This window comes from Mercenaria mercenaria, chromosome 10 (genome assembly GCF_021730395.1).
Source record: "Mercenaria mercenaria strain notata chromosome 10, MADL_Memer_1, whole genome shotgun sequence".
In the NCBI taxonomy this organism is placed as follows: Eukaryota; Metazoa; Mollusca; class Bivalvia; order Venerida; family Veneridae; genus Mercenaria; species Mercenaria mercenaria.
In genome coordinates this window covers 28990157-29009525 of record NC_069370.1, presented here as the reverse complement: position 1 = coordinate 29009525, position 19369 = coordinate 28990157, and the positions used below count along the sequence as shown (strand labels likewise).

At 34.7% G+C, this 19369-nt stretch overlaps 1 protein-coding gene across 6 annotated transcripts in view; it reads left to right on the top strand.

Annotated features, from left to right (window-relative positions):
• Nucleotides 1-19369, top strand: part of LOC123559573 (phosphatidylinositol 4,5-bisphosphate 3-kinase catalytic subunit beta isoform-like) — a 163735-nt gene that overhangs the window by 133790 nt on the left and 10576 nt on the right. For all 6 annotated transcript variants that reach the window (XM_045351509.2, XM_045351508.2, XM_045351510.2 and 3 more), the window contains exons 21-22: nt 15997-16075; nt 17976-18140. In XM_045351509.2, coding sequence (XP_045207444.2) covers nt 15997-16075; nt 17976-18140 — 244 coding nt within the window. The remainder of the gene's footprint in view (nt 1-15996; nt 16076-17975; nt 18141-19369) is intronic.

Genomic DNA, 19369 nt, shown 5'->3' with positions numbered 1-19369 from the left:
TTCAAGAAAGATTTGACATAGAAAAACAGCCATTATTTGATTATTTTATATTTATTCAAATATCATTTATTGCTAAACTTTAAAGCAAATGACATTATGAAAGAACAGAATTATGCTTTATTTAATAAAATTAAAAATACTGAATCAAAAAGAAAGACTCTGCAGTATAGTAGAATGAGAAGATAAAACAGGCAATACCTAGAAATAACTTTCTAGTTTCGATATTTAGTGACGAGTATAATTGAAAATACATGCTTAAATAATAAACATTTTGATTGTTTCGATCGCTTCAAGGTTTTGTAAATCTTCAGTGTAAAATATTTCATTGGTTGACTTTGAAAGCAGTCCAATCGTTAGTACTCTTACAAACGTAAAATCACGTCACGCGGCATACAGTACTATCAGGCAGATAGCGCATTTATGCGATCCTCGGCATACATGCCTGTTATCTTTTGACAGATAAATACGACATGCGGTACTCGATAAGAGTTAAAATGAACGCATAAATGCGATCTGTGTCCTTAATGAGTTAAAGGGCAAGGAAAGTCTGACAATAAGTTAATTTTATATGAAAGCCATCCTCAAGCCCTTCATAACGCTGGAAGAATTTTGAAAATCTGATAAATATTGAAAAAGATAATTTATGGCAGTTTGAAATTTAAGAAAATAGCTGATCATGGAGGCAGCCATTTTAGTGTGTTTATGACGTCATTTGCACACTGCTAAATTCTTTATTTAGCAAATAACCTTTTAAATAGATTAATTTCTTATGTTTCTTGAGAGCAAGATGTAAAACATGGTAATTTCTTTCATTATAGCTTGAAAAGGTAGAAAAATTGATTTACAGAAATAACTAAATACAGTTCAGATATGTATCTAGAAATTTAATAAATCCGCCATTTTGTTTTTTGTTGCCATGGAAACAAAATGGCTGACATTTTGATCAAATATTTAAATGCTCATAACTTTCTCATCTTTTTAAGCCGATTTTGAAAATTCTTTCACGTATTTAAATGATTCAAGAAATTCTAGCAGATGGAATAAACAGAAGAATAACATTGCCTTTCCCTTTAATGGATTTGATTCAAACTTAAAATAGTTGTTCAACATGATCACTTACATCATATGACACAAGGGCATAACTCTTGCATCAATATTTCATGAATTATCCCCACATTTTACTTAGAATTTCAGGTTAAAGTTTTGATTATTACACTCTGTCTCAGTTATTACTAAATGGATTTGATTCAAACTTAAAATAGTTGTTCCACCTTATCACCCACATCATATGACACAAGGTGCATAACTCTGGCACCAATTTTTGAGTCGGCTAAAGGCTGAAAGCCTTTTGACGAGTCCTTGCTGTTCAGCGATTCTCTAAATGGACCGAATAACACGTGAAGGGATGTAGTTCCATTAGATTTCTCAAATTTCAAACAGTTCACTGCATGAATGAAGTTAAGTTGTGTCAATTCCCTTTGCTATAACCAATATACGATGTAATCTGTCATATTTATGACTTGTAATTGTGCAATACTCGAATGTAACTCATTAAGCATAAATGTGCATTTTAAGAATTGCGCAGGCTTACAAAGCTTGCGTAACATCCAGCGAAAGACAAAAAATAGTTCCACAGGGCTCCAGATAAGATGTGTATTAGCATAAATTACGTATAGAAATAATGCAAATATGCATGTCTAATAATTTCTAAGCGTATAAAAACGTATATAAAATTACAGAAACGCACACAATGCTTTTTTAAAAACAAAATCTGAATCGTCTTGGATGCATTAGGTAACATAGCCTATCAGCCTTAATTCTCCCACATTGAACGTATACACGCATCGTATGATTTCTATAAACTTTGCGTGGGTTGAATTTTGCAGTCAGTAAACGGATAAATTATCGGAAGAAGAAGCTCTTACTGGTTTGTTTAGTTACTACTGATATTAAAAATGATTTTAATTCTTATTTTTCGAGAAATAAACGAATTGGCGAAACATTAAATTGTATTTTCTTGTAGTTTTTGAAATCGAAAGTAGATCGTCTATGTTTGGCTGCTTTCACGAAACGAAACAACTTTTTTATGAAAAGATTTAAATAAGGGGTAATTTAACCGTAAACTTCAATGTCAGATACTGCCAATTGCTGCTAAATGTCTCCGTATCATCACAATTTGTAAAATATATTGTTGAAACTGGAGAAAAGTGTAATCGTATCCGGATATAATATTTTGGGTAAATATCGAGCTGTGTTATGAAATTTTAAGAAAAAAACTAAAAACAAACTGAAACTGGTAGACTATACTGTCAGTACATCAATCATTAGCCGACTCAGGCCCTTCAGGCCTTTGATTCATGAATTATACCCCCTTTTCCTTAGAATTTTAGGTTAATTTTGATACATTTTCACTATATCTCAGTTATTATGAAATGTATTTAATTCAAACTTGAAGTAGTTGTTCGACATCATCACCCACATCATATGACACAAGGTGCATAACTCTTGCACCAATATTCTATGAATTATGCCCCCTTTTTGCTTAGAATTATACTTGCATAGTGTTTTGATACACTTTATTTTTACCACTCTTATTATCCCCCAACGAAAGTCGGAGGGATATAGTTTTGGCGTTGTCCGTCCCTCCGTCCGTCTGTCCGGAGCCATATCTAGGAAATGGTGGGAATATTTATATAAAACTTCATATACATGTTCACCACTATGAGTTCTTGCGGCCCGTCTAGTTTCAGTCAGATTGACCTAGTAACACCAGAGTTTTGGCCCTTAGAAGTTTCTAGTGTTAACTATATAGGGTACTATAAATATGGCAATTTCTGCATCATAACTTTTGATATATTTGACCTAGAACTATGAAACTTAAACAGAATTTAGATCACTATAATGTGGTTGTGTACACACATTTCCTTCGGATTTATTTGTAAATTAAGAGTTATTGCCCTTTAATTGTATAAAAACCCACATATTTGTACATAACAAACTTACCATTTGGTAGAAATTCATTTAATTTCTTTCATTCTTTTCCATGAACATTTATTGTAAACTTGTGAAGTTGTGTACCCACACCTGGTCACCCCCTTACCTTGATCCCCCCCCCCCCCCCCCCAAAATCATTCCTTATTTTAGATTTTTTTCAAACAAACTTCATATACATGTTCACCACTATGAGGTTACAGGGCCCATCAAGTTTCAGTCAGATTGCCCAAGTAACATCAGAGTTATGGCCCTTAGAAGTTTCAAGTGTTAACTATATAGGGTACTATAGATCTATAGATATGGCAAATTCTGCATCATAACTTTTGATATATTTGACCTTGAACTATGAAAAATTCAAACAGAATTTAGAGCACTATAATGTGGTTGTGCACACACAATTTCGTACGGATTTCTTTTGTAACTTCAGAGTTATTGCCCTTTAATTGTCTAAAAATCCACATATTTGTACATAACAAACTTACCATTTGGCAGAATTTCATTAAATTTCTTTCACATTCTTTTCTATGAACATTTATTATAAACATGTGAAGTTGCGCACCCACTCTTGGTCACCCACTTACCTTGGTCACACCCCCTCCCCCCCCCCCCCCCCACCCCCCAGACAAAAAAAAAATTTTTTTTTTTCATTCCTTATTTTAGATTTTTTTTCAAACCTTCCATGAATATTTAGCAACATGCAGGTTGTACCATTCCTCCACCTCACTCCGCCACCCAGTCATGCACCCCACCAACTTCACCCTTTTTTATTTTCATTTTTAATTTTCCATCAATATTTATAATCAACATGTGAAATTTTGTTTCCTCTCCCGTTCCCCCGCAGTCCCACCCCCTAAAAAAATAAATATATACATATATATATTTCCATTCCTTTTTTATTTTTATAAAAAATGTTCAAACCTTCAACATGTTAAGTTGTGACTGCACAAACCTTGCCCTCAGCCATGTTCAAGATATCTTACTTGATTGTGTTCTCTTAATAGCCAGGGAGCCAAAAGTGTGAAAAGTGCCTAGAAACAGGATTTACCTGTCCGGTCATGCTATAGTCAGTTTCTATATATATTATGAAAGTGCAAAGTCTCGCGGGTCAGAAAAATCGGGCCTGCAAAACAAAAGCTCTTGCGAAATTTGAGAATATTAAGGGGAGATAACTCTGCATATTTGCAGTTTTTTAAGATTCAAAAGGCTTTTTGCTAACAAAACATGGCATCATGTTTCTAAAATCAGTTCAAATATATATATTTCAACATTGCTTTTACGCATAAGGCTTATGGTTGAAAAGTACGCAAAATGTACTCATTTTATGTACATTTTATTATAAGATTTGCCACCTAAAATACCAGAGAATAAAATAAAAATATTTAACCTAAAATTTACAGTATGAAGAAGTAACCTTTAAAATGGTCTTTTTTCTCAAAGTCATTAATTAATACCGCTGCAAAACAGTCTGTTAGAATAGAAAATCATCTAGATACTCTAGTTCAGGTTTGGCTAAGAAATACGCAAATCCGGGGTATTTTATTTACCCCACCCACTGTATATAAGGCAAAAAATGTATAATAAAAATATTCGACCAACAACCAAGAAGATCTATTCTTTTTATCACGTATACAATATAATCTATATTTTTGACCATATAAAGCTGGATGAGGGGTATTTAAAAGATTTTAAACAGAAAAAGGGGGTATGAAAAGCTATGTATTTTACAACCGATAATTAGAATAAACAACCCGTTATTAAATAAGAGCAACACTAATGGAAGTCGAAAAAACCTTTACTTGCAAACTATTCATTTGGAAAGTAATTTATTTAGATACACTATAATGCAATCTAGTTCAGGTTTGGCTAGAAAATACGCAAATCCTGGGTATTTTATGTACCCCACCCACTATATATATAATGCAAAAAATATATATAATAGAAATATTTGACAAAAATCAATGAGATATATTCTTTTTATCACGTATACAATATAATCTATGTTTTTGACCATATAAAGCTGGATGATGGGTATTTAAAAGATTTTAAGTAGAAAAAGGGGGTACCCCACCCACCTTATATATTTGTATAATGCAAAAAATTTATAACAAAAATATTCGACCGAAATAAAGGAGATTTTTTATCACGCATACAATGAAATGCATATTCTTGACAATTTAAAGATGGATGAGGGGTATTTAAAAGATTATTTTAATAGAAAATAGGGATATGAAAATGATGTCTTTTACAACCGATAATTAGTTAACAACCTGTTATTTACTATTTGATAAATACGAGCAAGACTTATGAAAGGGATGAAACCATTACCTGCAAACTATTCATCTGAAAAGAAATTCATTTTAATACTCTTTCGTGCAATCTAGTTTAGGGTTGGCGACAAAAAGCGCAAATCCGTGGTATTTTATGTACCCATCCACTTTATATAATACAAAAAAAATGTATAATAAAAATATTCGACCATCAATCAAGGAGAGATATTCTTTTTGTCACGTATACAATATAATCTATATTTTGACAACTTAAAGATAGATTCGGAGTATTTAAGAGATTTTAGATTAAAAACAGTAGCCAATAATTAGAATTAACAACCTGTTCATTGTGATATGATAAAATGCAAGCGACACTACCGAAAAGTACTGAAACCTTTACATTCAAACTTTAATTTTTTACTATCTCATTTGAATTATTAGTAACTTTCATTTGCAAGTTTGTCAAATCCAAAAAAAGAAAAACAGAAGTTATTTATTCACCAACCCACCTTGAATAAGGCAAATGATTATACCATAGGGGCAAAAATAGCGAAAATGCACGGGAAACGATATTGCTAGTCCGTTGTTCTCTTCAAATGATTATAGTTAAATGCTGATTTATTTGGAAAGTTCGTGACTGCAAAACTTATCCAACTGAAAAATGAAAAGTCAAGGGCAGTTACTCTTCACTAATTTTAAAACATATCTTAGAATAATTATTAAGGTGATTTGCACTAAATATGAGCCACGCCATGAGAAAACCAACATAGTGCATTTGCGACCAGCATCGATCCAGACCAGACTGCGCATCTGCACAGTCTGGTCAGGACCCATGCTATTCGCTAACGGTTTCTCTAATTGCAGTAGGCTTTGAAAGCGAACAGCGTGGGTCCATCCGCGCAGTCTGGTCTGGATCGATGTTGGTCGCAAATGCACTATGTTTGTTTTCTGGATCTATACTGGTCACAAATACACTACGTTTGTTTTCTCATGGTGCGGCTCATATAACTTATCTGAAAGTATTTAAAATATGATATAAAGAAGGGGTGTTTGTAAAAAACATATGCCCCCATGATGGTTTGTTGAAGGCAAAGGGGAGTGTAAGTTCTAATTTTATAACATTGACCTTATTAACATCAGGTGTCTTCTACAGACTACAATCATAACATTTTAAGGGATCGACAGACAAAACGTTCCTTATTTACTGAGTGGTAATCATATTAGATTGAACTAGGTAATTATGACCTTTTTCCTTGATCAATTGTCGCAAAACAATATTGCTCATTTACTGACTGCAGAAAATAATTCTTTTAAATTCAATGATAGCTGATTTTTAACGTCATTGAGCTGAAACCAGACTTTATTCTGTAAAGGCACGAATGGAAAATGCTTAAGATATTGTATCTGCGCCAAATCTAATATAAAATACACTGTATCCTGCTGGTGTAATGCAATGCCTCTAAAGTGTCGCAGAATAAAACACAGTCTATTTGACACAGAATTAGATGAATTTGATTAATACTAGTGTATAAGTTGCGAAAAAGATATACTGAACTGTTGCAGTCTAAAATCACATATTTAAAGTTAAAACAATATAACGCATTACCATTTACACTGCCAGTGCAAGTTATAGTACGAGATAAAATAATTTTTGTGGTGTAGCTGATACAAGTATTTCTATATACAGATCGAAAAATAGTTACGCATGATATTATGAAGTATTGTGTTAATGTCTACTTAAATTGCACGTACAGGCGTAACTATTTGTCGTTAGTACTGCAGGAATCTGTAACTAAAATTGTGCTCCAGATGGACCGCATATAAATAAAATTCTAATTACTATTATAGCCTTTAGTGCCATACCAGTAAATGTTATCTAAAATGATATGACTCTGTATAAATACTATGTTCATGGCACTTTGTTGATCAATTCGTGAAAAAATACAACAAATGTTTAATTCTAATGTAATGTATAAAAAATTAAAAACACTAATTGAAGGGCTTGCCTATCAATAGTCTAAACTATTTGTTGTTTGTCATCCAGACATAGAGCTATATACAAGGTAATTTATAAGTAATGACAAACAAGCCATTCAATAAGTTTATAGTTTAGATTATTTAAGATTTATACTAGCATTTTTGAGAAAAAAGGGTCATGTATATCGTTCACCTGTTACATTTGGCCTAGGGATCATCAAGATAAATATTTTGACCAAGTTTTATGAAGAGAGGGTAATTAATACGACCTCAAGAATGTTAACAGACTTTTCGTTTGATTTTAGCGGGTGACCTAGTTTTTAATCACATATGACCCAGTTTCTAACATGGCATAGGAATCATCAAGACAAACATTCTGACCAAATTTCATGAAGATAGCGTCATTAGTGTGGCCTCTACGGTGCTATCAAGCTTTTCCTTTTATTTGACCTGGTAACCTAGTTTTTGACCCCACATAATCCTGTTTCAAACTTGGTCTAAATATTATCAAGTTTCCAAGTTTGTGTCAGATCAAAGCATAAATGAAACCTCTTTATGGCTAAAAGGTCAATCAAATCAGTTTTCGAACTGAACTGAGATCGTATCGTGACTTAAGTCGTAAGTGTGGTTAAAGTCAAACATAACATGTCATTTCTAGTGTGTTCATAATGTAACAATTAACAAATTTTGGGACTTTCGGGGTTGAAATAGGGGTAGTTATTCTGGAACCTATGATTTGATCTGATGAAGTCATCATGGAATGCAAGATTTATTGCTGTTAAAGATATTTCGCAAGTTTGTTTCAAATCAAACTATAAGTGAAGTGCCTGTATGGCTACAAAAGCCAACATGGCAAAATTTGGCCCTTTATTGGGCCATCACTCTAGAACACATTATGGGATCTCGCCAGTTTTTGACAGGAACCGAGATATTATGCCAATAGAATATATGTGCAAGCTTGATTAAAATCAATTGCAATGTGGTCTCTACCCTGTTCACAAGCCAAAACAGAAACCAGTTTTGGCTCTTTAAGGGACCCTAACTCTGGAACCCATTATGAGATTTGGCCAGTTTTTAAAGCGAGATTTTATACCAGTACATGTTGCTATGTTGTTTCTCATCAGTGTTAGGATTCCTCCCTTGCTCCTACCCAACCTGTCACAACGGAAGCACTGGTGGCCTCTTAACATTGAAGGATTTATCCTCGCTAAGGTGAATCTCTTCGATGCAGCAGACCTGAATGTCCTTATCAAACAATATGTTCCCTAATTCATTTTCTTATTGAGGAGTCCTTCTGCATTCCAATGCATAACCTTGAAAGGTTGCATTGACTTCTTTTTTTTTTGTTCCTGGTGGCCAGCAGATTTCCTCCATCATATCCTAGCTCTTATACAAGTTTCGCACAAGTTTGATTAAAATCAATAGTAAAATGTGGTTTCTACCGTGTTCACAAACGTATGGACGGACGAAGGCGATCACAAAAACTTCCCTTGTGTCACTACGTGACAGGTGAGCTAAAGCTCTGACAGAATCTATTTGAATTATATATGTTTGGGGGATATAATTACGACTTTTTTGTACGATTTGTAAAATTTCTTTCATTACATTAATTAGTTTTAAAATCTTCTGAATAGTAAAGATTATTCAAAATGTCTCATTTTATAAACATTAAAGTTACACATTATGTCAAATTTCTACTCTACATTACATTCAGACTACATTCCATCAATCTGTTTATCATGAGAAAGGTAAAAACAGATGTGTACAACCCCGAAGCAAGCATGTATACTTTGTTAATTTGTAAAAACTGTATTGATCGATCAATCACATTTTATACATAGTTTTAGATGGGTGGGGTAATGTTCATACCCCTACAATTTCACAGTTTTGACAAAATTGCACAAAAGAGTATTTAAATTATTTACTTTCAAACGAACAGTTAGCAAGTAAAGATTTCGTCGCCTTTTATTATTGATGTTTGTATTTATTAAATGGTAAATAACGGGTTGTTTGTTCTAATTATCGGTTGTAAAATACATAGGTTTTCCTACCCCCTACCCCCTTTTTCTATTCAAAATCTTTTAAATACCCCTCATCCATCTTTAAATTGTCATAAATATAAATTATATTGTATATGTGATAAAAAGAATATATCTCATTGATTTTTCGTCGAATATTTTTATTATACATTTTTTTGCATTATATAAAGTGGGTGGGGCACATAAAATACCTCGGTTTTGCGTATTTCTTAGCCACGCCTGGAGTAGATTGCACGAAAGAGTATTTAATTAAAGCACTTTCCAGCTGAACAGTTTGTAAGTAAAGGTTTCATCGCCTTTAATTAGTGTTGCTCTTATTTAATAACGGGTTGTTAATTCTAATTATTGGTTGTAAAATACATAGGTTTTCCTACCCCCTTTTTCTATTTAAAATCTTTTAAATACCCCTCATCCAGCTTTATATGGTCAAAAACATAGATTATATTGTATGCGTGATAAAAAAATATATCTTCTTAGTTGTTGGTTGAATATTTTTTATTATACATTTTTTGAATTATATAAAGTGGGTGGGGTACATAGAATACCTCGTATTAGCGTATTTCTTAGCCAAAACCGAACTAGATTGCACGAAACTGTATTTAAATAAATTATTTTCCAAATGAATAGTTTGCAAGAAAAGGTTTCATCGCCTTTCATTTGTGTTGCTCTTATTTAATAACGGGTTGTTTATTCTAATTATCGGTTGTAAAATACATAGGTTTTCCCACCCCCTTTTTCTGTTTAAAATCTTTTAAATACCCCTCATCCAGCTTTATATGGTCAAAAATATAGATTATATTGTATACGTGATAAAAAGAATATATCTTCTTGGTTGTTGGTCGAATATTTTTATTATACATTTTTTGCCTTATATAAAGTGGGTGGGGTACATGAAATACCCCGGATTTGTGTATTTCTTAGCCAAACCTGAACTAGAGTATCTAGATGATTTTCTGTTCTAACAGACTGTTTCGCAGCGGTATTAATAAATGACTTTGAGAAATAAGACCATTTTAAAGGTTACTTCTTCTTACTGTAAATTTTAGGTTAAATATTTTTATTTTATTCTCTGGTATTTTAGGTGCCAAATCTTACAATAAAATGTATATAAAATGAGTACATTTTGCGTATTTTTCAAGCGTAAGCCTTATGCGTAAAAGCAATGTTAAAAGATATATATTTGAACTGATTTTAGAAACATGGTGACATGTTTTGTTAGTAATAACACGAATTGAATCTTAAAAAACTGCAAATATACAGAGTTATCTCCCCTTGATATTCTCAAATTTTGCAAGAGCTTTTGTTTTGCAGGCCCAATTTTTCTGATCCGCGAGACTTTGTACTTTCATAATATGTATAGAAACTGACTATAGCATGACCGGACAGGTAAATCCATTTTTTCATGCCTTGGCTCCCCGGCTATAAGGACATCAGATCTGTTCTTTTAAGTTTAAATGAACTTGTTAAACAGCAACACCTGGTGCCAAACCACTCAAAGACAATATTTCATTCCAGTTAAACTTCAAGCTCAGATTTCAATTAACTGCATATAATTTTAAAAGCTAAGCTTATTACAGTAAGCATATCCCATTCAAAATAAATTCTTTAGTCAGGATCAATGTATCATACATTTATTATGTACTCTTTAATTAAACATTTGTTTTCTGTTAAATTGATTTTGACTAATAAATGAAATTATTTGCTTCTTATTAACATCCTTTTTGCCGAATATATTTTTTTGCCATTCCTCACCACAAACCCTTTCGGCGGGGGATACCAATTCATCGAATTTGCTTGTTACTTAATATTTTTGACACAGATTCAAGCTATTATGCAATATCTTCATCCACCACTGGAGTCATTATACACTCCAGTGACAGCTCCAGCTTCCTCAGATGTGCCCAGTTTTACTATCCATCATCGAAATAGTCGAGTGTGCTGTCTCCTGTGACAGCTGTTGTTATTCACCCACTCCTTCAAGGAAGAATGGTATATAGGTCACATTTACCTTGAGACTGAAAATGGTTTCCAGTCAATAAATAGAAGACACTTCAGCCTGAAGAAATGCTTGAAGCTTTTATCATAGCATAGTTGCCTATGATCAGTAGATGGACTGTATTGTTTTGGGTGTTTGGAGGTAAATGATGGTTACTCTGTCTCCTTGTTTCTCATCAATATCTTGAGTATGTTTGGCCTGTAAAAACTTCATGAGATGCATGCTGACAAAACCCCATTCGCTTTAAGCTCACCTGTCATGAAGTGACAAGGTGAGCTTTTGTGACCGCTTGATGTCCGTCGTCCGTCGTGCGTAGTACGTCGTCCATCGTCCGTCAACAGTTTCTAAAAAAATCTTCTTCTTGAAAACCACTGGGCAGAATTAGACCAAACTTCACAGGAATGATCCTTAGGTGGCCCACTTTCAGAATTGTTCAAAGAATTGAATTCCATGCAGAACTCTGGTTGCCATGGCAACCGAAAGGAAAAACTTTAAAAATCTTCTTGTCCAAAACCACAGGGCCTAGGGCTTTGATATCTGGTATGTAGCATCATCTAGTGGTACTCTACCATAGTTATTCAAATTATCCCCCAAGGGTCAAATATGGCCCTGCCCCGGGGGTCACATGGTTTATATAGACTTATATAGGGAAAACTTTGAAAATCTTCTTGTACAAAACCACATGGCCTAGGGCTTTGATATTTGGTATGTAGCATCATCTAGTGGTCCTCTACCAAGATTGTTCAAATTATCCCCCTAGGGTCAAATATAGACTTATATAGGAAAATGCTTTAAAAATCTTCTTGTCTGAAACCATACGACCTAGGCTTTTGATATTTGGTATGATGCATTGTGTAGTAGTCCTCTACCAAAATTGTTCAAATTATGCCCCTGGGGTCACTTAGTTATTATGTGAGTTATATGGGGCATGTTAGGTTCTTTTAGAAAAAAAATTTGCAGAGTTATGGGACTTTGTTTTTTTTAGCTCACCTGTCACATAGTGACAAGGTGAGCTTTTGTGATCACGCAGCATCCGTCGTCCGTCCGTCCGTCTCTAGAGGCCATATATTTCACAAAATCTTCATGAAAATTGGTCAGAATGTTCACCTTGATGATATCTAGATCAAGTTCGTAACTGGGTCATGTGCGATCAAAAACTAGGTCAGTAGGTCTAAAAATAGAAAAACCTTGTGACCTCTCTAGAGGCCATATATTTCATGAGATCTTCATGAAAATTGGTCAGAATGTTCACCTTTATGATATCTAGATCAAGTTCGAAAGTGGGTCACGTGCCATCAAAAATTAGGTCAGTAGGTCAAATAATAGAAAAACCTTGTGACCTCTCAAGAGGCCATATTTTTCATGGGATCTGTATGAAAGTTGGTCTGAATGTTCATCTTGATGATATCTAGGTCAGGTTCGAAACAGGGTCATGTGTGATCAAAAACTAGGTCAGTAGGTCAAATAATAGAAAAACCTTGTGACCTCTCTAAAGGCCATATTTTTCATACGATCTGTATGAAAGTTGGTCAGAATGTTCATCTTGATGATATCTAGGTCAAGTACGAAACAGGGTCATGTGCGGTCAAAAACTAGGTCAGTAGTTCTAAAAATAGAAAAACCTTGTGACCTCTCTAGAGGCCATACTTGTGAATGGATCTCCATAAAAATTGGTCAGAATGTTCATCTTGATGATTTCTAGGTCAAGTTCGAAAGTGGGTCACGTGCCTTCAAAAATTAGGTCAGTAGGTCAAATAATGAAAAAACGTTGTTACCTCTCTAGAGGCCATATTTTTCATGGGATCTGTATGAAAGTTGGTCTGAATGTTTATCTTGATGATATATAGGTTAAGTTTGAAACTGGGTCAACTGTGATCAAAAACTAGGTCAGTAGGTCTTGAAATAGAAAAACCTTGTGACCTCTCTAGAGGCCATACCTATGAATGGATCTTCATGAAAATTGGTGAGAATGTTCACCTTGATGATATCTAGGTCAAGTTTGAAACTGGGTCACATGCCCTAAAAAACTAGGTCAGTAGGTCAAATAATGAAAAAAACCTTGTGACCTCTCTAGAGGCCATACTTTTCATGGGATCTGTGTGAAATTTGGTCTGAATGTTTATCTTAAGTAGGTCAGTAGGTCGAAAATTAGACAAATCTTTTGACCTCTCTTGAGGCCATATTTTTCAATGGATCTTTATGAAAATTGATCTGAATGTTCACCTTGATGATATCTAGGTCAGTATCGACTGGGTCATCTGCGGTCAAAAACTAGGCCAGTAGGTATAAAAATAGAAAAACCTTGTGACCTCTCTAGAGGCCATTATTTTCATGAGATCTTCATGAAAATTAGTGAGAATGTTCAACTTGATGATATCTAGGTAAAATTCAAAACAGGGTCACGTACCTTAGAAAACTAGGTCAATAGGTCAAATAATAGAAAAACCTTGTGACCTCTCTAGAGACCATATTTTTCAATGGATCTTCATGAAAATTGGTCAGAATTTTTATCTTGATAATATCTAGGTCAAGTTCAAAACTGGGTCACATGAGCTTAAAAACTAGGTCACTATGTCAAATAATAGAAAAAACGACGTCATACTCAAAACTGGGTCATGTGGAAAGACGTGAGCGATTCAGGACCATCATGGTCCTCTTGTGTCACTATACTATATACATAGACACAATCTTGTGCACACCATCTCTCCTCATCCCCTTGACACAATTTAATGAAACTTCACACAAGTGATCAGTACCAACAGTAGTTGTGCATGGGGCATGTTAGGTTCTTTCAGCGACAAAAATTGCAGAGTTATGGGACTTTGTTTCTTGTTAACATACTATGTACATACAGTCTGCATATGCAAACTTGTGTGTGCCTAATCTACCAAACCCTTGCACACAATTTAATGAAACTCCACACAAATGATCAGTACCAACCTTAGTTGTGCATGGTGCATGTTACATTCTTTTAGTTAAATATTCTGCATAGTTATGGGACTTTGTTTTTATGCCCCCAAAGGGAGGCATATAGTTTTTTAACCGTCTGTCAGTCTGTCAATCTGTCAGTCCGTCAGTCTGTCAGTCTGTCGGTCTGTCGGTCTGTCAGTCTGTCCGCAATTTTCGTGTCCGGTCCATATCTTTGTCATCGATGGATGGATTTTCAAATAACTTGGCATGAATGTGTACCACAGTAAGACAACGTGTCGCGTGCAAGACCCAGGTCCGTAGCTCAAAGGTCAAGGTCACACTTAGACGTTAAAGGATAGTGCATTGATGGGCGTGTCCGGTCCATATCTTTGTCATCCGTGGATGGATTTTCAAATAACTTGGCATGAATGTGTACCACAGTAAGACTACGTGTCACAAGCAAGACTCAGGTCTGTAGCTCAAAGGTCAAGGTCACACTTAGGCGTTAAAGGTCATTTTTCATGATAGTGCATTGATGGGCATGTCCGGTCCATATCTTTGTCATTCATGCATGGATTTTAAAATAACTACGCATGAATGTGTGACACAGTAAGACGACGTGTCGTGCGCAGGACCCAGCTCCATAGGTCAAAGGTCCTAAACTCTAACATCGGCCATAACTATTCATTCAAAGTGCCACCGGGGGCATGTGTCATCCTATGGAGACAGCTCTTGTTTGTTACTGTACTGAATACATACAGTCTATATACATACAGTCCACATAATTATGCAATCTTGTGTGCGTCAAATTGCAATGTACTGTGTCAGTGCATGCGGGGGGGTACATTCATCACCTTTAGTGATAGCTCTAGTTACAAATTGAAATTACCTGGGCTTTAGTACAGCATGTCAGCTTTTAATCTATGAAAAAGTATTTGAGCTCTGGATAAACACAAATCCCACAGGGGTCCGTAACGGACCAAGGGTACATTGATAATTTTGGAACTTCATCAAATCGCTCAAAATGTGATTTTTGATGTTGTCTGAGAGTGTCAGTATATGCCTCAGATGTAAGATATAACCATATTTGAGAGCTGCAGACCTAGACATTTCAGAAATATTTTCAAAATAAGTTTCGTGTAATAAATGTTGTTTCTACGGAAGCGTGAAAGGGCCATCAGACGCTAATACGTTTTAGTACGTTAAGGCTGCAGAAAGGATATAGGAAAAATACTTAAAAAATCATCTGATCATATTTCCAACTGTTTTATTATAATTACCTGATGACCCCAAGTAATATGATTTCATTTGACTGTGACCTTGACCTACTGACCTACTTTCTTGTTTTTTAAGATACAGCCTTGTAATTTTGATGACATACACATTTTTGCACACAGATCGTAAAACTGAATTTCATTGACCATGAATGTGACCTACTGACTTTCTTAATATTTTATCATCAGTTTGACATTTGAAACATGTAGCTCATATTACTCAGGTGAGCGATCCAGGGTCATCATGACCCTCTTGTTTCACAAGGCGGACAAAACCCCCTTCGCGTTTTTTTACAAGGAGGACAAAACCCCTTTTACAATTTATGTACTATATTTACAGTGTTGATTGAAATTTAGTCCACATTGTTTTAATTGATCCAGAGTTTCTTAGTTTTCAAGTTACCTCTGAAAGACAAAGTGGACACTTGTTGCAACAGCAAACATTCTGACAATGTAATACAGTGCACACTTTCTATGACAAACTTTTGTCATCAGTAAAATACACCAGACAGTGAGTGAGTATGGGATTTTGTTTTCAGATCTACGACAAGATATGTTAACTTTACAGATGCTTCAAGTCATGGATAGTATTTGGCAGGCAGAGGGTTTAGATCTAAGGTATGTAACTGATAAAATTGTTGTAAGAATCAAAAATTGGTTCTGATTTGTGTATATCGTAGGTTTCTGAATATTAAGATATTTTTTACATGAATAAAAGATAATACATGTATTAACGAAATGTTTTTCTACCTATTTGATTTTGGTGTCGAGCCCGCTTGCGGATATGAAGACATAGTTTTCCAAAATGGCCTTTGGTGTAAGTGCGTGCATAGTGTGCACGTGAGTCTGTGCGTCAGTTGGGATTTTTTTTGTTCCGACCATAACTTTGACATGCATGGAGCAATCTTGCTTATATTTGGCATGAATGTTAGCCTCAGTGAGACGGAGTGTCGTGTGCAAACCCCAGGTTCCTATCTCAAAGGTCAAGGTCAGACTTAAGAGGTCAAAGGTAAAATTCAGTAATGACTGTCTGGAGCATTTCTTCTTCATGCATGGAGGGATTTTGATGTAACTTGGCACAATTGATCACCATCATGTGACGGAGTGTCATGCGCAAGAACCAGGTCCCTAGGTCTAAGGTCAAGGTCACAATTAGAGGTCAAAGGATACAAGAATGACAACTTTGTCCGGAGCAGTTCTTCTTTATGCACAGAGGGATTTTGATGTAACTTGGCACAATTGTTCACCACCATGAGACAGAGTGTCTTGCGCAAGAACCAGGTCCCTGGGTCTAAGGTCAAGGTCACACTTAGAGGTCAAAGGTCAGATACAAGAATGACTTTGTCTGGAGCATTTCTTCTTCATGCATGGAGGGATTTTGATGTAACTTGGGACAATTGTTCACCATCAGGAGGCGGAGTGTCATGCGCAAGAACCAGATCCCTAGTTTAGAATTACTTCCCTTTGTTGTTACTATAAATAACTTATATTGTAACTTTTTTATTACTTCCTGTAGAGAAAAATCAAGACCACTTTTCTGTAGTACAACATGCATGTAATATCCAATTTTGAGGTGTATTTTGACCTATCTCTACCTGGTAAGGATTTTTGTGTGGACTTAGTTTTTTTTTTAGGATTTACTTCCCTTTGTTGTTACTATAAATAACTTATATTGTAACGTTTTTTATAATTGACCGTAGGAAAAAACCAGGACCACTTTTCTGTGGTACAACATAGATGTTACTTTCAAAATTTTAGGTGTAACTTGACATGTTGCCCGTGGGCATCTAGGACTGTGATAAACATTTGCATAATTAAATAATTCTTACATTTTATGTAACAGGACAAATTTCTACCTATTGTTTTAACTTAATTTGTTCAATTGTTAAAACAGGATAAATGCCTAAGTATGATGGATGTTATTAGTATACCTAGAATACTCAGTACTCTTAAATCTTTATTTCTGAACTTAAGTTGCTGAAATTTCAAAATGTGATAAAATAGAACAAATAAAATTTTGTGAGCATTATTTATCATTATTCTGGTATTATTCCTGCCACTTTTCCAGTCCAGCTGTATGTGAAGAAATATAGTTGACAGCTACCAGTGATTCACCAGAGATTCTATATTGCCTGCTGTCTACATCTTCCATTCAAACAAAATAAAAACCTGGCATCATCCCTGTGTTATTTAGTTTTTCTGTACTGTAATGTGCTGATAGTTTTCAAAGAAAGCTTTTAAGTAATGATTTACAGGTCACAGTCAGTGCCGAATAGGAAAAGGGACAAAATTTTATAGCTGTTACCTGATATTGCCATGTGGATTAGTATTTGTCAAAAAAAAGTACATGTATTTTCAGATATCAGCTTAAATTCCCTTTTCTACAGTTTAAAACAAAGGTATTAATTTCTGATGATAATTGAACAAATGAGAGCACTTTCAAGGTATTTATTGAACATCCCTCGTGTTATGTGATTGTTATAACAGTAAAGAGTCTGCAAAATGTCTGTTGTAACAGGATAAATGCATACGGATGTGTAGCTACTGGATTTGAACAAGGTATGATAGAGGTTGTGCGTCGTTCAGCCACTCTTGCCAAGATACAAAAGCTTGGAAATAAAGGTGCATTTGACAAGAAGACCCTGTATGACTGGTTGAAAGACAAAAACAGGAAGGATACAGAGTAAGTACAGTCACTGTTGTATAACCCAAGTTTGGAGACCAGTCTGAGAATGGAATCTTGTTATTGGTTAGATTCAAGATTGATCACAAAAACAACCTGTGAGAAACATGCAAAGTTTCTACCTACCGCATTGAAGATCATATATATGTATGAAAATATTGAAACATGAAATAATTTTTTAAACAATGTCATAAACGTCCGCTTGACATTTGCAGATCTCTATTATCATGGACAAAAGGAAAGATAAAAAGCATGCAAATCTTTTCATTTTATTAGCTCATCTGATTTTTTGAAAAAAAAATGATGAGTTATTGTCATCACTTGAGCGGTTGTCGGCGTCGGCGTCGGCATCTGCATCGGCGTTGCCTGGTTAAGTTTTATGTTTAGGTCAGCTTTTCTCCTAAACTATCAAAGCTATTGCTTTCAAACTTGGAATACTTGTTCACCATCATAAGCTGACCCTGTATAGCAAGAAACATAACTCCATCTTGCTTTTTGCAAGATTTTTGGCCCCTTTTGTACTTAGAAAATATCAGATTTCTTGGTTAAGTTTTATGTTTAGGTCAACTTTTCTCCTAAACTATCAAAGCTATTGCTTTGAAACTTGGAATACTTGTTCACCATCATAAGCAGACCCTGTACATCAAGAAACATAACTCCATCTTGCTTTTTGCAAGATTTATTGCCCCTTTTGGACTTAGAAAATCAGTTTTCTTGGTTAAGTTTTATGTTTAGGTCAGCTTTTATCCTAAACTATCAAAGCTATTGCTTTAAAACTTGCCACACTTGTTCACCATCATAAGTTGACCCTGTACAGCAAGAAACATAACTCCGTCCTGCTTTTTGCAAGATTTATGGCCCCTTTTGGACTTAGAAAATATCAGATTTCTTGGTTAAGTTTTATGTTTAGGTCAACTTTTTCTCTTAAACTATCAAAGCTATTGCTTTGAAACTTGCAACACTTGTTCACCATCATAAGCTGACCCTGTACAGCAAGCAACATAACTCCATCCTGCTTTTTGCAATAATTATTGCCCCTTTTGGACTTAGAAAATCATTTTCTTGGTTGAGTATTATGTTTAAGTCAACTTTTCTCATAAACTATCAAAGCTATTGCTTTAAAACTTGCAACAGTTTTTCACCATCATAAGTGGACACTGTACATCAAGAAACATAACTCTATCCTGCTTTTTGCAAGAATGATGGCCCTTTTTAGACTTAGAAAATCA